Raw genomic sequence first — 12,286 nt, 5'->3', positions numbered from 1 at the left:
TCTGCCAGTTTTCTTAGGCCAGTAGATAAACATCTTCCTGGGGCCAGAGAACAGTCAGCAGATAACAAGCTCTGTGCACTTCTGGACTGGACTGGACTTGAACAAAACTTGTAAATGAAAACTAATTACTATCTACTTATCAGCTATCTACCAGATCAGCTTGCAATCTTACCTTTCCAGAGAGTGCAGGAAGTTTGAGACACTGTTTCGGAAGCTCACATCAGCCACATGCAGAGCTCCACACACCACTCCCAGCATGGTATCAGGCCTTTCAGCCTAGAAAGAAAGGGTACATGACACAGTTACATCTCCTTTAGCTTCGGCCCATTCTGGGCACCCACTTGAAGAATCAACAGTCTCGGCTCTATTTTTGGTTCGTGGCCAAGCGCTCTTTAAAATTAAGTTGGTGTAACATCCATGCAAACACAATATAGAAGTAATTACCTCTGTAACTCCTTAAAAGAAAAGCACACTTTTTCCTTCCTGGATCAGGTCTTGAGGCTCCACCTACATTTCAATATCATCTGTCCCACACTGCAAACTAAAATACTAGTCTTAACTCACACATACACTAAGATGCTGTTCTGGCTAACTTGAAGACCACCTTTCCTTGACAGGGATGACCTGGGATTTTGATATAAATAAGAACTAAGGCCAGTGAAAATGTTTATTTATAAAGCAGTAAGTGGAAATTATCCACTCCTAAATCCTTGTCCTTTTGCAACCAGCATGCATCAAGCTTGCCCCCCACCCCCTTTCTCCTCCTCTCTCCAATTTGTAGTCCTGTGAAGCAAGCAGCTGCACCTGAACTTTCTCAGCAATGAGCCGATCCAACCAGCCAGTGTCAATGCGGTTCTGCTGGAAGCTTTCTGTTTCCAACAGTTTAATCAAGTACTCAACAGTGGTTCGGAAATCCCCTCGGATGGACAGCTCCTTCAAAGCCACTACCATGTTTCTGGAAGAGAAGAGAATACCTATTATCTATCCCATACTAACAGTAATGTGCTAGCTGGTAACTCTAGATAGTTCCTCATGAGCTGTTGGGAAAAAATAGTCTGAAGGTAATAGCAGAGGAGCATGTGCACCGGAGCAAGGTCCTATATGACGTGCTTGGGAACAAAAGAATATTGATCTTCTTCAATCTGCTGCTGGTGTGAACAAGAGCAGCTCAGCCAGCGTCAGCTATGAGATCAGGAGTTCCCAGGGTTATCACCATCTAGGCACCCACCACACGTCAGAAGTATATGTGAGACAGACAGACGTGGGCTCCATCCCACCCCGAATGCAACAGAGGGAAGGCTCTGGATGAAGAAACAGCACGGGTGAAGGTCAGACAGTCCTGTCTTATGACCAGATGCTTTAATGTTCCACACCGCATAAGGCCAGTCAATCATTTATAAACCATTATAAGGCATTGGCATGACAGGTTATCAATGTTTGTCCTGTTAGAAGCCTTCCACCTGAATGCTTTCACAGAGGGACTTTAACACAATATCATAGCCCAGCAGCAGGTATACAAGGCAGAAAGGAAAAAAATAAAGAGAAATAAGCAAAAAGCGTAGAAATGTAGGTGCAACACAGTGGAAATGCAAAACAAGATGGGATGAGAAGCCTGATCACAATGTGGAAAACAAGGTAAAGAGAGGGTAACTTCTCTTAAAACTCCAAGAAGTAAGGAGTCTTGTTTTATCTTTGCCACTTTGGATCAAAGAGGACAAAACCAAGTGATTTCCAACATTCTACCACTTTTCTGACTACTTACGAGATGGCTTCTTCACGATTTTCTCCCCAAGAGAAGCAGTGACCAAATTGAGAATCGGCAAATTCATGAAGACCTCCTGCAGCAGCAACACTGAAATAGCCCCAGACATTCTTATTGCTGCGGAAATTCAGTTCCTGAACTGTACCAGAGCTGGGCTTAAATCCCTGTAAAGACAGACAGACATTGCTATACACTCTAAAGAAAAAGTAAATAATCCAGAATTAGGGCAGTAATTAAGAGTTCTGAAGGCTAGAGCACCTCTTTGTGCTGCAACATGATATATACACAAAGAAGCTGTGTCTAACCAGAGTCTACAGAACCAGCAGCAAAATGAGATAAGGGAATTATCTTTTAATTTTGCTGCCAAAATTTTCAGCGTCAGCAGCAGGGATTCAGCCCAGGTGTAAAGCCTACGGTTATCAGAGAATGATCAGAATTTAACACACGCACCTCATCAGGATTCTCACTGGTGATACGTGCAGCGATGACATGGCCACGGGGACAGGGGACATGGGCTGAATTCTCAAAATCAATAGACGTATCTCCCCATGGAGAAACACCATACATCACTCGGATATCCTTGATCCTGTGGAGGGGAATCCCCATGGCAATCTAAGGAAAAATAATATTATTAAAATAATAATAAAAGAAATCACCACTAAGTAAATTCCTCTCCTCACAGAGAGTACCTATTCCTTGAAGAATTAATTCCAATTCTCTGTAGAAGCTGCTGCTGCAGTTCTAGCATAGCAAATATGCATGCCTATTTTCTGATGTGAGCCTTCTCCGTTGACGTGTCTTGGAACGTTCCTATTTCTCAGGACAGCTGAGCTCAGTGTAATATCCACCTTAAGCCCTTCAGCCAGTATTTTCCATTGACTGATTAAAAGGCTCCAGAAAAAAGCTGGCCAGTGCTCGGTCAGCTGAGGATGGGCATGCATTGGGCCTGTTAAAAATATACTAAAGTGCCAGTGAGACAGAAAGCCCCGAACTGGTTATAGGAAACTGTGGAATTTTGCAACTATGAACTGCAGAGAGTGTGACCTGCAGAACTGGCTGCTGGCCGTACCCTTATGGAGTAAAGTCCCATTTGTTCTGTTCATTAGCTGTGAGGTTTTTTTTATTATTTTTTACAGCTACAGTTCAAGAAGGCTGAGCTTTAGCTTAACCATTTATTTCATCTGTCTCTTAGCCAGACACCAACAGGCAAAAGACCAAACTGGTTACAATATCAACATGCCATTCTATGAAATGGTACCTAGCATCAGCAATATGAAGAACAGTGCCCAACAATGAGAAAAGCATCACCAGTTACAAAATCCTCAGTGCCTGGCAAATACAGACGTAGAGCTACTGGAATCACCCACTGAGAGAAGGCTCAGGCCAAAGCCAAATAGCCTCCTGACAAGATGATCCTGCTCCTGAGCAGCCTACAAGACATTACAGTTCAACTGTGTGTTTCCTCTACCATCTATCCAACAAACTTCAAAATGCAAACAGCAGGGAGAAGAAAGAAACTAGGAAGAAGGCAAGAGGGTAAGAATGGGAGGACTGAGAAAATGGAAGTAGAAAAGCCCCTAGAGCCCCTAACGCGGTGGAAGACAAAGAAGGAAAGAGGACCGTGGCATTCATCCACCAGTGGAAAAGATGAGGGCTGAGACGAGGGAGATAGCATGGCAGCACACAGGGAGCGCGGCAGGGATGCACGATGAGCCACAGCATAGGCAGCAAATGCTTTCTGCTGTGAAGGGTTCCCTCGTTACTTTGGGGATCAGAACAAAGAGCCCATGCGTTTGTGTAAGCCACAACTGTCACCCACTGTCGTGACTTCCCCTTGAAAAAGCAATGAATCAAGACAAATTCTTGGTCACTTTGCCACTTCTATTCAAGCACCTCATTACTAGGCACAAACCCTGTCTTGCAGAAAGGCTAAAGAGCAGGGACCTCAGCCAGGAGGAGGAAACATCTGCGATGAGTGAGGGGCTTGAGAGGTGGAAACAATTGCTCTGGAACTCAGGAACTGCTCTTTAAAAAGACTCAAGTCATCTTCCTGAACTTCAAACAACTCATGAACTTGCTGAAAGATGAAAAACCCAATTGCCTGTTCTTCTTTCCCCTGCTTTTGTCATTAGAAACTCTGGGAAGAGGCTGTTGTCCCTTGGAGGCAGAGTGGGCGATGCACTGCTCAAAACTGACACAGCATTTGATTGCACTGCTAGCCTCAGAAGCCAACCTGTTTCACAAAATAATTTCAGAGCTTAAAGTTGAACTACTCATGGCTAAAGCTTGTTGAGACAGGCTCTTTTACACACAACCTTTCCGTAAAACAGTTTTTCTACCTCTGTGTTTCATTCATCTACTGCTTCCCTTCACACTCCTTTTAAGTGAAAGTCTACCTGAGCAGTCCAGGAGAAACAACTAGAAAATAACCTCTCTTTGCTTTCCAAAGCAGAAAGAGCCAAGTGGTAGAGCTAGAGCTTAGTAAAGCAGTCATAACAGAAGGAACGCATATACATTTTGGAATACTGAATGCAGCTTTGCTCCAGCCACAGGAGATAAATCCCAAGCTGAGAAAGTACCAAAATGGGCCTTTGAGTTATTGGGTATTTTTGTTGAGGAGGAGGTGTGGGGGAGACATGTATCACCTATCTGCACATGAGGATACAGGCCATATTTAGTAGAGCTCTCTAATACTTTCTTTATATTCTCTCCTCTATCAGTACCAAGATCTAGTCATCTGCATAATGGCAGTATGTGATCCAGTTTTCACGCAGAACGTTGGCTGTGACTCAGACAAGAGTCCACCCCCGTTTTACCAAGGCTTCAGCAGAACAGGTTTTTCACGCTCAGTCCTCTTCAACATACCACAGCTTCAGTACTTCTGAAAGCTTCCCGGAGGATGGGGCCTGGGCACTTGACTCACCTGGAGCTGCGCTGCCGGCAGATTAACATCAGCTACCATCTCTGTGCAGGGGTGCTCCACTTGCAGGCGGGGATTCAACTCCAGAAAGTAGAAACTGCCATCCTGGCTGTACAGGTATTCCACAGTGCCCGCACTCACATACCCCACCATTTTGGCAAGCTTCACTGCACACTAGGATACAGGAAAAAAGGGTGTTGGATTTCCAGGCCCCACGCTCAGTTACCTGTGCTCTCTTCATCCAGAATTTTGCTGGCATTCTGAAACACCCAAAATCTTGCCCAAAGAAAAGCACGTGGCACAGGAGTTTTGATTTCCAGGTTATTTCGTTTACAATTTACAGAAGGCAGAGTTTGAAGCAAATATTTATAATACTCAGCATTAGACAACTCTTACAACTCCTGCAGCTTGCTTTTAATATGACAATATACATTTAAAACATGCTTCCCTCCTATTTTTGGGCCGCATGCATTTTTGAAGGGAGCTCTACAGCTGTGTGTTAGCACATGGTGGACTCAGTCAGTTTTGGAAACATGAGTGGTCGCCAACACTGAGCAGTTTAAGACACGCAACCCTATACTGCTCCTTTAAAAGATTTAACAATGCAAAACTCTTGGCGATGTCAAAAAAAAAAAGTCCTGCCTGTTTCTGGAGTCTCACAAGGAAAAGAGAACTTGCAGAGCCACTCTCACCTGTTCCATGTGCTCAAACACCACTGAAGTCGCAATAGAAGCAGGTGCTTCCTCAATAATCTTCTGGTGCCTGCGCTGCACGGAGCAATCCCGGCCAAAGAGAGAGATGGCATTGCCATACTGATCGGCCAGGATCTGCACCTCCAAGTGGCGGGACTGTTTGGCTAGTCTCATTACAAAGATTGGAGAGCCTGGGACTTCAGCTTGAACCTACAGCAGAGACAGCGTATAAATAGGCAGAACATTTTTTGTAAACACTTGTCTTAGTCACAATCATCCCAAGTTCGTTTTTTTAAGAAAAGGAACATCCATAATATTTCCCCTGGGCAACTTAAGGCTGAAAATACTCTGTGTTTGCTTGTGTATAATTACAGCACCGTTTCCATTCCTCCCAGCTTTCCTAAATAACCCATAAACTAAAGGAGGCTCCTGTCCCTCAACATTTTTGAGTTACACTGCAGATGCACCTCCATTATTTGGATTTATTCAGCATCTCCTATGATATTTGGGCATTTGACAACCGTATCGGATATGCAGATATATTGAAATCCTACCAACATACAGCATGAACTCACGTTTCAAAGTAGCTAAACAGGGTCTGACACATAATGCAGACTTTTTCAGTTCTGTAACATTCCCAATTCAGTGCTCTCAGAATCACCCAACCCAAACATTTAGAACAAGACAGTACAAATCAATGGGAGAAGTTACCTGTCTAAATAGGTTGGGGAAGTCATCTGCATTGTTAACTTTCCTGATTCCTTTCCCTCCTCCTCCTTCAGAAGCCTTGATCATGACAGGGTAGCCAACCTCCTCAGCAGCCTGATTAAGATGGGCAGAGAAACATGGGTAAGTAAAAAATGTTAGCAGAATAAAGTTGAAAAGATCATTATTTCCCTGTTGATTTGTGTCCAAGCTTCCATGTCTGACTATTTAGCAACGAAGACATGAATGAGATAGAAACCAAATATTCCAGTTTGAGAGGGTGCCTGCAGTTGGAAAAATCAGCACGGATTTTGTGACTGCAAAGAACTCTAGCCTCTCGAAGTGATCACAAAGTCTTTTTTCTGTGCTTCAAACCAGTACATTTACAAACTCACAGAGAAGCTTTTTTGTAATACAGAAAATCATGAAGCTGGGTAACATGGAAAAAAATCACACACTCCACCCCCTCTCTTCACAAAGGAAAATTCCCAAATGCTGTATTGTGCCAGGAATATTTCTTATTCTAGAAATCTTCCTCAAAGGAAAACTTAAAAAACGATGAAACCAAGTGCAAGGCCATGAGTCTTTATCAAAAACACCTTCATCCTGCGTTCAACAAAACCCAGAAGAGAGACTTTAATGAAATACAATTTTGTTCCCGTATTTATCTCTTTCTCTTAATTCCCACCTAATTCTGCAGGCTGGGCCCAAAGAGGATATGTGAAAATCACTTTCCAATTTCCAAGCCTCAATTCAGTGGGGCTGACAGTCTAGTTCTAGTTTGTACTCCCACTAAAAATAAACTAAACCTCCAGCTCCCTCCAGGTGTGCATGCAGCAAGACCTCAAACACCTTCAAAATACCAGCCACCTACCCGCAGTCCGTCATCTGCATCTTTCACATAGCCTTTTTCATACAGTTCCTGAGGAACATTCAAGATACGCTTCTGAAGATCATTTTCCTGCCAGTCCACTCGAAGACCTGAAATGTAAGCATTATCTTCTTAGCTCATTCTGCTGCAAGGCTCAGTGAGAACTCACGCGTCAGACATCGGCAAAACAAACAGCAGTCGTAGTTCCACAAGGAACTAGCCTGGAATTATTTACTAAAGAGAGAATGCAGAACGTGAACAGACATTTTTGTTTTCTGGGGACCAGATCTTTTCATCCAACAAATGGTATCTTCCTTCGTTAACCTTGTGCAATTTGAGAAATGGGTTGGTATTTACAGTCATTACATACATTGAAATTGTACAGAGCTTCCATGGAAGCAGAGTATTGGTTGTGTTCTCCAAAATAACAAGCCAGAAAAGTAGAGACTGCAAAAATACCAGATATTACAGCTGCACTGTTAGACAAACAGCACGTTACACAACATGTAAATTTTTCCTGACATATCCATACATATCATAGTTACTATGTCTAAGCCTCGGATAATACAAATTTGAAATCCTAAACAGATGGAACATCTCTTCAAATGCCTTTTTGTGCAAAGACACTTCTTAAAGATTAGATGTGTTGGAAAAAAAAAGATTAGAATGATCTTGACAAACACAGCAATTTCCTTCTTACCACTGCCACTCCAAGGAAGAGTCGGAATGCCGGCAGTCTGAGCCACTATTGAAGAAGCAATTTTATCTCCTAAGGCCCACATTGCTTGGCTTGGAGGACCTGCAAAGAGCAAAAACAATGCATGAGGGAGACAGAAGAGATATCAGACATTAGGAAAATGGCCAGAAGTCTGATTTGGGTTCCATGTAAGAGGGATAAATAAACACTCTTAGCAGGGTTGCTGCACGCCACATCTCAACTGGTATAAATCAACATTTCTGAACCGAAACAAAGTGCATTAACTGTATTAGCCAGGAAACTAAAAACAAACAGACTAGAGTACTTTTGACCAAGAAGGAGGAAAAGGCAATTGAAACTACAGCAATGCAACCACAGACACATCACAATAGCTTGTTAAGTGCCCATCCTGTTGAAGAAGTCCTGGCACACTCAGCTGGCAAGCACCACTCTGTCCGTGTGTCCTCAAGCTGGGCCTGCTCTCAGAGGGATGGCAGGTACTAGTAACTGGTACTGCACAACACATGCTATGGGAATAATAATTCAGTGCCCTGATTTTACATGAAATGTGCTTTGCATGGGACTGTCGTGTGTGATTGGTAAAAGATTTAAACTGGAATTAAAATACAGCTTTTAAATCCACTCCTCTTCAAAGGTCCAGAATACTTCTGTGGTTATGGGTCCAGACATGACAGAAAAAAAGATCTGCTAGAACACGATACAACTATCCCCAGGCTATGTTCAGACCAGGACTTTTATCACAAGTCCATCTTTAGTTCTAAACACAGCGCGTGCCCAAAACCTTATCCAATATTCAGATCCATGTGGTTCAGGAGGTGACAGTTACTGCAACAAACTTCTCCAGCACTTGGTTAACTACACTGCTAACTAGACCACACACTTCATGCATTGCCCACGTAGAGCTCCACTCTTTCTGTAAAACCAAACTATGAACACCCTCTGTGAAATGACAACAGGGACATCAGCTTTTGAAACTACGTGCTTTAAGAGGGATCTTTTCTGATTTTACATCTCACAATATTCAAAGACATGTTGGAGAACTTGCCACTTCTCCCATACAAAAACTATTCCCAGCCTATGTCCAAGCCTTATCTAGTTTCGTTAGCCTCAACGACTGGGAACAGGCTACGCTGTTAGCACGTTCTGTTGCTCTGGCTACTGTAAAGAACATAGCAATAATCTCAGACTTGTAAACCATATCTCATGGCTCTCTTTTAGACTCTGGATTTTCTGTAACGCTAAAACCACCCATCTAAGGACTAGACATAAGGTCAGAAGTATATATCCTCACCCATGAAAGCAATCCCATTTTTGTGGAGAAGTTCTGGTAGTTTAGGGTTCTCAGACGCATGGCCCCAGCCAGCCCACACAGCCTGCAGAAGAAAGTAACACAAGTCACTCTTTGTTTTAGTAAAAAAAGCAAGTGAGCAGAAATAGAAAGCATGCAGATACGTCCAAGTCTTTCTTTTCCTCATTGAAAACAGCCTCATAACATTCCTAAGCCAGACCAGCCTCCTGATCTACATGGTATGCTCAGTTTAAAGGGACAGTGTCTTGCATCTTGTGGACAAGTCAAAGGCGGCTGTCAAAGGAAGCTGTTGAAGAAGAACTAAGCATGGGGAAGTGAAAGCGTGAGGGCAACCTTCTATCTCCTGCAGATTTTCATACTGGGAATTTCACTGCATTGTAGTATGGATTGCCTTTTGGTGCTAGTATAGGTTGGCAATTTCAGTTTCTTTGACCCATCTTTTTCCCCAAACACAACTCGTTATTTAAGGAGAGAAGATTGCTTAGTGTTACCTCCTGTTTTAAAAACTATCTTTGACACTTCTCACCTGTACTGGAATCCGCTTAGCAATGTCAAGAATGAGTTCCACATTTGCATAGTTGTTGTTGTTTGGTCCTCCTGGAACTGGGACGTAGTGATCTGCCATTTTAATATACTCTGCAAAGACAAAGGTGGTCTCGTTTAGAGCGCAAATCTAGTAAGTGCCACTTGGTCTAACACTCCCTAAATCTACAGCACTGGAAGTACTTAATCTCTTCCCAGAGAAATCTGTTACTTGACGGAATGGTTATGTGATGCAGTGGGCATTCGTTCAGCTTCTTGCATCCTTGTGGGCACAGGGGTCTGAGCAAGGAGAGGGCTGTGCACCTTCACACTCTTCACAACTCACCTGCATTTGCTTTCAGATCCTCAGGAGTCACCATGACAACAAATCTGATTGCCCGCTCATTTCGAAACATCTCATAGGACCAGCGTCGGATTGATCTCATGCATTTCACTGCTGCAATGCCATTATTTGCTATCAGGACCTGAGTATATTAGAAGCAGGGATGAGATAGAGTCTAAACAGCACAAAACGCTAAATGGTAGCGAAAACAGTTTTTTCTCTGCAGACTCTTCATCCAGTTGTGGGGCTGTGCAGTCCCGTTAGCCAGCATTCAATTCAGCAAGAACATTTAATGGCTCATCAGTCAATCCAGAAATCAGCTCTTGCTCAACCATAAAGATTCAATGTATTATGTTTTGTTTGGATTAAAGAGCAGAAGGACACATGAGAATAGGCATAACGAGTGGCTAAAACTATCGATACCTGAAAGGAAGAGACCTCATCCATTAAATTATTATGTATTTTTAAAATACATTTCTTAGTGTTTTTTTCCCAGCCTACTTTTATTGTAACTGTTTACAAATCTTCTGTATCAGCAGAAGTGCTCTAGCTCACTCAAATTTTTTTTCCTGTCACACTAAGCTAAAACAATGGGATGTTTATTTATCATGTATAAAATAAAATGGAAACACAATGATTACAGGCAGAAGTACAACTTTCAAGTTCAGGAATCTTAATATTTTGATATCTGCAATGTACAGCCTTATAGAGAGAGAAGTCATAGCTCAAGAGAAGGGAATAAAATGCAATATGCTAAAGTCAAACAGGTCAGTAACTTACCTTCTCAATAACTTTATTCCCTCCAAAACGAGTAACAAATTCTGCTGGAGAAGCCACAGTGAAATCCCGTTGCACGTCAACTTTCTTCCTGTCCCGGCCTTGCTTTACAAGGTGTAAGCCAGACATACTGGGCCTAAGGGAATTTGTGGGAGACAGAAAGAAGCAACTTGGCCATCCAGATGTACACAAACAGAAGAGGGTACGTGAATCATTTGTAAAGTTCCCGTTGATCGCATTCCCCAAGCAGACAACCAGAACCACTCCTTGCCTCCAGACCACCGCAGCACCTGGTCCCCAGCTTTTACAGGGATGACTTTGGTTTTTAAATACCTTTCAGTTATTTCTCTGCAAGAGACTGGTTATCTGGAGAAATTCTGGTTACGCTAATATATAAATAGGTAAAAATATGTTCCTGCATATTGCTGCCCAACACGGAACAACAATACTCCACCACGCTGCTTTCGATTCATCTAGGAAAGCTGGGAAATGACAACAATGTTTTCTGGCTTTGGTGAAACAAGCTACTACGATCAGACTCCATAAGGAAATCCTCTTTGGGAGCCACAGCAAATAAGTCTCCAGGCATAAAAGAGAGACTCCGCTATCATTTTACAAGAATTTTCCACCATCCAGTCATAAATATCTTCCTCAAGAGTTCCGAGAGCTGGAGGACAAATTAATCACGTTACTTCTACTACAAGCAGTGAAAGCCAAATTTGTGCCTGACAAGACGAGCCCTGTGCTCTGCCACTGCCTTTCCGCGTGGGAACGGGACAGTCACTTCCCTTTCTTGTGCTCCAGCTTCCTCAGCAGTGACATGCGGATAAATCACCCTTTGCTTTTGCAAGCACTACAGGAGTTGATTTGCTAAAATTTACAAAGCTGAAATTGTGAGAGGAAACTCAATAGAAAAGCAAAGACCTAGGCTTTGCACCATGTGCCTACCGTAGCGCAGCATGGCTGCAGCAATTACAAGGTACTTTTTATTTTAAAGCTTTACTCCTCAGGTCACCCCAGTTTACCCATTTTTCTTACTGTATTTAGCGTGGTTTTCTTAACAGGGTCCTTTCCCATGAACACACTGAAGTCCTTACCCCTGCCACCACGATTACAGAACCTTTCTCTAGGAAATGCGGATGACCCCAAGCTGAGTGGTGCGGTCAACACACCAGAAGGACAGGATGTCATCCAGAGAGACCTGGACAGGCTAGAGAGGTGGGCCTGTGTGAACCTCATGAGGTTCAACAAGGCCAAGTGCAAGGTCCTGCCCCTGGGTCGGGGTAACCCCCGGTATCAGTACAGGCTGGGGGAAGAAAGGATGGAGAGCAGCCCTGCCCAGAGGGACTTGGGGGTGCTGGTGGATGAAAAGCTGGACATGAGCTGGCCATGGGCGCTGGCAGCCCAGAAGGCCAACAGTACTCTGGGCTGCATCAAAAGAAGCGTGGCCAGCAGGTCGAGGGGTGATTCTGCCCCTCTACTCTGCTCTGGTGAGACCTCACCTAGAGTACTGCGTCCAGCTCTGGAGCCCTCAGCACAAGAAGGACATGGAAGTGTTGGAGTGGGTCCAGAGGAGGGCTACAAAAATGATCCGAGGGCTGGAGCACCTCTCCTATGAGGACAGGCTGAGGGAGTTGGGCTTGTTCAGCCTGGAGAAGAGAAGGCTG

The 12,286-nt window shown here is 43.6% G+C and overlaps 1 protein-coding gene across 1 annotated transcript in view; it reads right to left on the bottom strand.

Moving 5' to 3' along the window:
• Positions 1–12,286, bottom strand: part of ACACA (acetyl-CoA carboxylase alpha) — a 136,575-nt gene that overhangs the window by 108,249 nt on the left and 16,040 nt on the right. Inside the window, exons 3-15 of the mRNA XM_009638321.2 lie at positions 10,623–10,755; positions 9,846–9,984; positions 9,504–9,613; positions 8,960–9,041; positions 7,651–7,749; positions 6,954–7,060; positions 6,086–6,196; positions 5,375–5,584; positions 4,686–4,856; positions 2,213–2,374; positions 1,763–1,926; positions 805–955; positions 173–276 (exon numbers count right to left, since the gene is read on the bottom strand). Of these exons, the coding sequence (XP_009636616.1) occupies positions 173–276; positions 805–955; positions 1,763–1,926; positions 2,213–2,374; positions 4,686–4,856; positions 5,375–5,584; positions 6,086–6,196; positions 6,954–7,060; positions 7,651–7,749; positions 8,960–9,041; positions 9,504–9,613; positions 9,846–9,984; positions 10,623–10,755 (1,743 nt within the window). The remainder of the gene's footprint in view (positions 1–172; positions 277–804; positions 956–1,762; positions 1,927–2,212; positions 2,375–4,685; positions 4,857–5,374; positions 5,585–6,085; positions 6,197–6,953; positions 7,061–7,650; positions 7,750–8,959; positions 9,042–9,503; positions 9,614–9,845; positions 9,985–10,622; positions 10,756–12,286) is intronic.

This window comes from Egretta garzetta, unplaced genomic scaffold, assembly GCF_000687185.1.
Source record: "Egretta garzetta isolate BGI_Z169 unplaced genomic scaffold, ASM68718v1 scaffold890, whole genome shotgun sequence".
Lineage (NCBI taxonomy): Eukaryota > Metazoa > Chordata > Aves > Pelecaniformes > Ardeidae > Egretta > Egretta garzetta.
This window is presented reverse-complemented; position numbering and strand designations above follow the sequence as displayed.